General features: G+C 46.1%; 1 protein-coding gene across 2 annotated transcripts in view; it reads right to left on the minus strand.

Annotated features, from left to right (window-relative positions):
• Positions 1–3,484, minus strand: part of Erg (ETS transcription factor ERG) — an 85,932-nt gene extending 82,448 nt beyond the window's left edge. For both annotated transcript variants that reach the window (XM_042687332.1, XM_042687331.1), the window contains exon 1: positions 3,366–3,484. In XM_042687332.1, the coding sequence (XP_042543266.1) occupies positions 3,366–3,383 (18 nt within the window). In that variant the 5' untranslated portion in view covers positions 3,384–3,484. The remainder of the gene's footprint in view (positions 1–3,365) is intronic.
• Between the last annotated feature and the right edge of the window lie 5,098 nt (positions 3,485–8,582).

Below are 8,582 nucleotides of genomic sequence, written 5' to 3' on the forward strand. Positions count from 1 at the left end.
AAGCCGTCTGAGACAAAGGCAAAGCTCTGAGTCTGCTGGTTTACACAGCAGGACAGCAACACTGGAGTCATTCCTTCCCCTGTCTCCAGATTGCCCAAAGCAACGAGAAGGAAACCACTCACACTGCCCAACATCCAGAAGGCTGATGTGGTAGATTTTTATATATATTTTACATAGCTATATATATATTATATAATCTGCATTATATATATATAACACAACGTAGTAATTTCCCAAATCACATCCTCTGAGGAGGAGGTTCGCTTTTCCCCCATCACCCTTAGAAGGATCGTTACTATTCCTTGGGTCCACTGTGTGCTCAGCAGGACGTGGAAAAAACAAGCTTTGTGTTTTTAAATTCATCAAACCCAACTCCCGTGTCACTCCAATGCTTCAATTATCAAACTCCCCAACCTGTGCACTCTAGGAAAGTAACTGTGTTAAGCGAGGTGTTGAAGCAGTAACATGGAGAGCCTCCCCTGTCCCTTCCACCCAGCCTGCTGTCTGAGAAGCCTTCCCTCCTGTCCTTCCTATCAGGGTGTCTGTGGCCAGGGAAAAATCACTGCTGCACTCCAACTTAACGACGTTCTAAGCTCTAGGCCCCAGGCGTCAGGCCTAAGCCATGGTGCTTCCATCACAGGGTCCGAGGATAGAGCAGCATTTCCACTACACGTCCTTTGATGCATTTAAAGGTCATAGTCTGCAGATGATCCCTGGCTTCATTACATTTCCAAATGGTGAGCATTACAAGCCGGGTCAGGAATGCCTGAGAGCGGCTTCCTAACTGAAGCCGGGGGAGAGAGGGCTCACACAGGCCTGGAAGCAGAGGCAGGGTCTGCAGGCTAGCCCCCTGCTGTTCTGCGGGGAAGCCCAGCAAGGTCAAGGTCGCAGGGTCAACAGAGCACGGGGCACACAGCAAGGAGCAAACACTCTGTGAGTGCCCTCTGCCAGGGACCTGGGCCTGCGTCTTTCCAAGCCGTTACTAGAATCCTTCATCAGATCCTAAAATTCGTCCATGTTTACCGATAAACCTAAAACTCCTCAAATTGCTTTTACGTGTTCAAAGTGAAAACACGGTGTTCCTCATTCCAACCTGAGCGAGGGTAACTGGCGGGAAGCGTCACAAAGCCTGAATAGGAACAGCTCACTTGTCAAGTGCTTCACAGGGTCTTACAAACACTAATACAAGAAAGGGAAAAAAAAAAACCTATCCCACACAGACACAGAGCACCCACCTCACAAATCTAGAGGATCTGATGCCTAATGGACTAATGGCTTTATTTACTGGAAAAGTCCAAAACACAGAGTGCATTTCAGATGTGAACTTGGGGGAGGTGGGGAGGGAGGGATGCTCCCTAATTCCCCCAGACAGCTGTAATTTTCCTCATGCTAATTTGAGCTTCTCATGAACATAATTAAAACTGTAGTCAACTGATCCAGGGTCTCCTTTTTCCACTCTCTCAACAAGGCTGTAAAATCACCTCATTACTTTGCTCAGGAAACCGCACCGAAACATGTCTTCAAGGAAGTCGCGTATAAAGAGAGGCTATTTTTACAGAAAGTTCTTAAAGAATTCACTTGAAGTCACTTAAATGTTCACTCGGGAGACGTGCCATCCACATGCAACGCACTGTCATAAACCATGAAATCAAGGCCAGCAGACTTCACAAGTTTCAACTTCACAAGTTTCAACTCTTTCTCCAAAACGGATTGGGAGAACCATACCACACTCAAACTTCAAAAAAAAAAAAAAAAACACAAACATGTCTTCATGGATATATGTTTCAAATTAAACAGAGTTTCACACACTGCCCCCCACCCTGCTAAAGGAACACTCTATAATGCCGGTGTCCTGCCATGCACTGATTCGTTTGGGGTACCCAAATGAGCTTTCCAGATTGACAAAGAATATTGGATCTAATTGTCATGAAATACGTGTATAATTAAGACCAAAACTAAGAACAAAGGGGACTGCATTTGGGGTCATAAACTCAAATAATGTCTACTCTTTTAGCTGAAAGCAGCATCTTACAAATTTGCAATTTTAAAGTCTCCTACTATCATAATTGTATTTTATTAGTAGTTGTAGTTATAATTAATCATTGTAGTTGTACAATAACTATATTTTAATAGACTCCAAGCCTTGAAGCCAATGAAAGGTAAATCCCCACATGAATTTTGTAATAGATGTCCAAACACACACAGCGGGATAGAAACTCAGCAGAACTTCTAAAACACGGCGGGTCTCTTCTAGTCTCCATTACAAACATTTCAAATAACAAAAATACCCACTCAAAGAAGAGCTTTTAAAACACAAGGGCCCACGTCTGGGTAAAGTTGAATTTTCCTGAGCTTTTCAAATTAACGGAATCCTTGACATGCCTCTTACTTTGACCAAGTAAAACAAAACAACACAAAAACTAAAGACACACAACAAATACCACCTTCCTTTTCCTCCTCTGAAGATCTGCTTCATTTTTCTCATTTCTGTCAATATTGCCGAGGCCTGGTGGCCTGGAAGGTGTTACAGTGACAGAGCCACCCCCTCACCGTCTGAGCTGTTGCCTAGGTTTTTTATTTTTACTGTGGCTTCATTTCCAACAATTAGCCCTAGAAGGATTTACCTCTGTGCTAAACTCCCTGTAACATGCACTACAACCATCCACAAGCAAACTCACCAGAGCACAGAGAACCCACTGGCTCCTGCTTCCCAAACCCGACATCTCCAGGAAAAAGATCTTACAGCTCGAAGAGGAGTAGGTATTTTTATTAACAGATCAACAGCACGCCAACACACCAAGTTACCACCGTTTTGAGTTATGAGAAAGCTCCGTTCTCAGCATGGCGGTCCCACAAATCAAGCCAGCGTTTGCCATGTCCCAGCGGCAATGGCTATATGCGGAGTGTCTCTTCCCATCCATGGGGACCGGCTGGGCTTCCTGGCCTAGGGATTCTCTGAAGAGCATCGGAACGTTCAACACTGGCCGGCCCGTCTGTTCCCAGGCCCCTGCCCTCCAGCCTCTGAACGCTGTGGCTTTGGATCAGAACCGTGTCTTGGTACCAGTAAGGAGAAGAAAAGAATCTGAAAACTCAGAAGCGCTCCATCAAGCCTTTGAGAAATAATCCACAACCCTCAACAGTGAATTTAGAAACCCCCATTTTTTTCTGAGTTTGAAGTTTTTAAGCCTTGCGGATGGTTGGAGTAGGAAAAAGGAAATTTACTAGGCAGTGCAAAGGAAATCTTGTTGTCCTCTATTGTGGTAGGGGGTGTTGCCCAACCCTAACTTATCTGCCTTGATAAAGGAAGCCAAAGAAAGCGCAAGAAGAACAAGATTTGGTCAAATGTAAAGAAACCCTCCTCTTACCTTAATAGTGCTGGCCATAATGCAATCAAGTTTATTGATCGTTAATAAATGTTAATAATAATTATTGCTTCTCTCTGACCAGAAAGTAGTTTTGATGAGGTTGTTTAGAGCGGATGAGATTGTGCTAAGTCTGGGAAATGAAGTCAGCCAATGGCAGGAAGAGGTTTCTATTGGTCCTGGCTGCCCAGCCCGAAGAAACAGGATATTTGGGAGTGGAGAGATAAGAGCCTCTGAAAACAATGTTGTTTTTCTTGATGATATGTGGCCAAGAGATTTTTTTTCATTTTTTTTTTAAAAGGTACCAATTGCCTGGAAGTGGGCTGTCACAGCAGGTGGGGGGGGGGGGGGTTGACACGCTACAGCAGACACAGAGGACACAGATGGGAAGGACTCTGCTCAGCACCACCGCAGCCTGGGCGCCAGCCCTTTCAACCCACTTCTCCCCAGAAATGCCGCCGGGCCAGGACAGAAGCCCCCAGTTACCTTCCCCTCGAGGGACACTCAGCCCTCCTTTCAGGTGACCACATTGCGGTCATGAGCAATAAGGCCATTTGCTGGCTACTTCTGAGGAGTCTTCATCATTGGACCTCTTAACTGAACATTCTAGAAGCACTCCATCTTGTCCTTCCAAAGGCATGCTTGCTCCATGAATTTTTTTTTTAATGAGTTGAGAACTCAGAATCTAGAATCAAAGTAACCTAAAAAACATTTTTTTTTAAATTAACAAACCTGTCAACATCTTGCTTTTGAGTATTTCTCTGTAGGACCAAAAAATACAACTATTTTAGAATGCCAGTGAGCGAGCGGATCCCACTCGGACAAAATAGAGATGGGACGGATCCCAGAGCCGTCTGGCCAGCCAGAGTGGAAGTTCGAGCCACACTCAGTAAGTGCACCAGCTGCAAGGTCAAGGCCAGGGGGCTGTGCCTTCTTCAAGGAAGTGGAGCCAGTGCAGGCCCAGCCATCCTCAGAGGACTGTAGGCCTTTTATTACTCATTGGCAGGAAATTACTCGTTCTCTGGAAGAAATACCATGTGAATGCAGCCACAAGAGCACTGGACCTGTACAGAGGTGCGGTCTCAGCGGGGAAGGGTGACAGAGGTGGGTGTTAGTGACGGGTTAGTGTTTGTTCAGACTTTGGGCCTGTGTCAGGGCTCTTTCTCTGTCTTTATCGCCCCCTGTCACATTCCTTTGTGTTGGGACAGATGGTTTAGGAAAAGGAAGAGAGAGAGGAGGAAGAGGTGGTAGCAGCAAGAAGAGAAAGAAGGAGAAGGTAAAAAAGGAAGAAAGCAAAAGGGCACCAAAGAAGAAAAGAGCAGGCTGTGTGGCCCAGTGGTCAGTCTCGTGCCAAGCAAAAGCAGTGATCTGAGTTCAAACCCCAGTACCACCGAAACAAGAAATAACAATTAATTAACTCATTAACTGCAACTTTTACTTTTAGTTAAAAAAGAAGAAGAAAGAAAAACTATACTGTAAGAACTCTCACTCTGTCTAAAGATCTGAACCTGGTAAGTTCTCAGCACCTACATGTGTTGATTTCCGCTCTTTTCATCTCTGAACAATGAATAAGATGGCCAGCTGATTAAAACTGTGCTTTCCCTAGAATTTCAAAGTCTTGAGTTGTTTTATCTGGGCAGTTTCCACCAGAATTCAGGAGTGCTAAGAAGAATTAAAAAAAAAAAAAACTTAAAAGACCTCTTGAGGGGCTGGGAGGTTGGCTTAGTGGTAGAGTGCTTGCCTCGCATGCATGAGGCTCTGGGTTCGATTCTTCAGCTCCACATAAGCAAAACAAAAAACACAAAAACGGAAGTGATGTTTTGGTTCAAGTGGTAGGGTGCTAGCCTTGAGCTGAAGAGCTGAGGGACAGCGCCCAGGCCGAGTTCAAGACCCACAACCAAAAAAAAAAAAAAAAAAAAAAAAGGCCTCTTGCGCACTGTGGCCAGAGCCTGGCTTTAAACAAGATGAGCCCCCTAGTAAGCAAACAGCCAGGCAGAAGCTGTGCACGGTGCAGCCTCTCTGCTATGTCCTGGTTCTGACCTAGCCTGACCTGTGCTCCTTGACCCAGCCCCGACCTGTGCCCAGTACAAGGGCTTCAGCATGGTTGACAATCTGCCCTTGACTTCCTGGTTCTTGCCCAACCCAAATCCAACAGTTGATAGAGACACACTGACAGCAGTTTCATTCTCAAAATAATTCCAAACTCACAGTGACAAGCTCACAAACTTAGTAGTGACAAGGCAACATAGCCTTGCAGCCCTTTTGCTGGTTACCCTGTTACATATATATAATTTTTTGCTTTATATCTCTCAAATCTAGGTGTTTTCTTACTCCCATATTTACGTATCATATGTGCATCTTTATCCTTCAGCTAATAAAATACTGTTTTATTAGACGCTAACTTCCAGGCTTGGGTGCTCATAAAAAGAAACTATGCTATCCTTTGGTCTCTTCCCTAATGATTTTATCTATACACAATATCTTTGAAAATATACAGCATGATCAGATGGAATGGTAATGTTGGGATCATGATATAAACCATATTAAATTTTTTAACTTTTTTTTTTGGTCGGTCCTGGGGCTTGAACTCTGGGCCTGGGTGCTGTCCCTCAGCTCTTCAGCACAAGACGGGAGCTCTACCACTTGAGCCACAGCGCCACTTCCAGTTGTCTAGTGGTTTATTGGAGATAAGTCTCTCACAAACTTTCCTGCCTGCTGGCTTTGAACCGTGATCCTCAGATCTCAGCCTCCTGAGTAGCTAAGATGACAGGCGTGAGCCACTGGTACCCAGCTAAAAAAACTTTAAGAACAGAAGCCTTCCTTATTTTGGTTTTTTGGTTTGTCTGTTTTAATCTCCCTGATTTCTAAGGACAAACACTTCCAGGACTTCTTTCATCTTCAAAGAATAATTTCTAATGTCGACACTATCATATCAGGGCTCGAGTTGGGTAATCGCTGAATATTTAATGATAAAGGTTTTTTTTAATAAAAGAAAAACAACACAATTGGCCCCTGGTAGCCTGAGGTACCGCTGATAATTAGTCCCTAGGGAGACCTAGCTGAAGGCCAGTCACTCCATCCTTCCTAGACTGTCACCCAGAGTCTGCGCCCCGGCGACCAGGGTGGAGTGTCTGTCCACCGGAGCTGCCCCTCAGCCCAGCAGGACTGATATGGGGACAATGGAGCAGATGGCCTCCACTCTGGGACCGTTCCAACCGGATCCTAGAGGACAGGGTCCTGTTTGCTGCCTTTGACATACAGGGCAGCGAGCTGGACCGAAGTGGCCCACATGGTGGGGGGGTGGCCTGTGGATGGCATGGTGAATAGATTCTCGCTGGCCGACATGTATCACAAGATCACCAGGAATTCACCAAAACCTTTCCCAAGTCTGTTCGTAGTGTACTCCACACAGAAAGGGAAAGAAGGGTCAACACAAAGACCATCGGCAGACTGAACAATGAAAGTAGCCCAACCAGGAATTTGTTGGAGAGCCATGCGTTTGTGTTTCCTGAAGACTCAGCCGGAGTTCCTGGCTGCCTCCTCCTGCCCTTGCCTGTGGAGAATGGGGGGAAGGGATGGACTGGGGCTCACTGGTGATGCGGCTTTAGGAAATGATGTACATGGTCACGGCGAAAAGATGGGACGTCTCAACGGGAGAACCGTGACCTAACTCCTCCCCCCACCGCCGTTACAGGCACGTGCTGCCACGGACAGCACCGCAGAAGATGGATTGCTCAGGGACACGGAAAACTGCTCTGCCTGGTGAATTTAAAATCAAAGAAAAGGCTGGCGCTGGTGGCTCATACCTGTAATCCTAACTACTCAAGAGGCTGAGACCTGAAGATCACAGTTCAAAGCCAGCCCACTAAGAAAGATCGTGAGATGCTTATCTCCAATAAATTTCCAAAAAGTTGAAATTGGAGCTGTGGCTCAAATGGGAAAGTGCCAACTTTGAGCACAAAAGCTCATAAATAATGCCCAGGCCCTGAGATCAGGCCCTAGCACTGGTACATGTACACTTGTACACAAGTGCATGTGCACATGTACACACACATACACACACACACATATCCCCTTCCAAAGGAGAAATTCTCACAGACCTATTTAGTTACAAAGGAAAAGTGAAATAAAAACACTAGCCGGTTCTACACCAGGTAAAGTTTTCTCCCTTGCTTTTCCCTCCTCCATTCTTTCACTTGTACTTTCAAAACAACTTGTAAGAAGCATAAACTCTATTTTAATGTAATCGATATAGAGTTCAAGTGGCCTGGCTTGTTTTTTGTGAAAATCTGAAAAACGTAGGCATGTTCTACGGAACACATGGCACGTGCACCCCTCAGTCCCCATGGCCTTCATTTGCACACTTGAAAACGTGCACACATCTGTCAGCAGTGAGACAGAATTGCTCATCAAAGCACACACGGGCTAGAAGGCACTCCTGGGTTTTGAGGCGGCCATCAGCCCAACTGACATCAATCCATGCTCTGGACACCACAGCCTGCCCTGCCCGTGCCAGCGACACAACGTTCACTGAGGAGGGGGCAGACCTCCCCTCACCCACCGCCCTCATCCCAGCCACAGAGATGCCACGTCAGTCCACCCAAATTCCACACTCGAGAAACTCAGAGCCCGGAGCCGACCCGTGACATAATCCAGGCTTCTTGAGGGCAAAACAATAGGAGAAAAATGCTGTACATTGTCCCTAAGATGACACACGGATGTTAAAAATGCAGGGTGTTCAGGGTGTTCACGAGAGCGTCACAAGAAGGATGGCCCAGGGATTTCTGCCAGGGACGTGCCTGGGCCTGGAGATAAGAATCACGCATCTGCAGCTGCCCCACAATGGAAAACTACAGCTTGCTGGCAGAGGAACTTCATTCCGCCTCTGTCAATGGAGAACTTGCTGGAGAGCACGTGTGGCTCCCAGCATGCTCAGGGCTCAAGGTCTCCGGCTCCACTCTGGCTAAGGACTGGTTTCATGCCACTGGGTAAGAGAGAGAGAGAGTGTGTGTGTGTGTGTGTGTGTGTGTGTGTGTGTGTGTGTGTGTGTGTGTGTGTGTGTGTGTGTGTGTGTGTGTGTGTGTGTGTGTGTGTGTGACAATCTCCAGCTGCTTATTAAGAAACAGTCCAATTACAACTTAAATAGCTATTGCTTCAACACTTTCTCTGAGTGGTTCATTTGTTCTTCAGCTTTGGGGTTGATTTGAACTAATCTAACCC

The sequence above is a fragment of the Dipodomys spectabilis genome, unplaced genomic scaffold, assembly GCF_019054845.1.
Source record: "Dipodomys spectabilis isolate Male_0828 unplaced genomic scaffold, ASM1905484v1 ptg000107l, whole genome shotgun sequence".
Taxonomy (NCBI): domain Eukaryota; kingdom Metazoa; phylum Chordata; class Mammalia; order Rodentia; family Heteromyidae; genus Dipodomys; species Dipodomys spectabilis.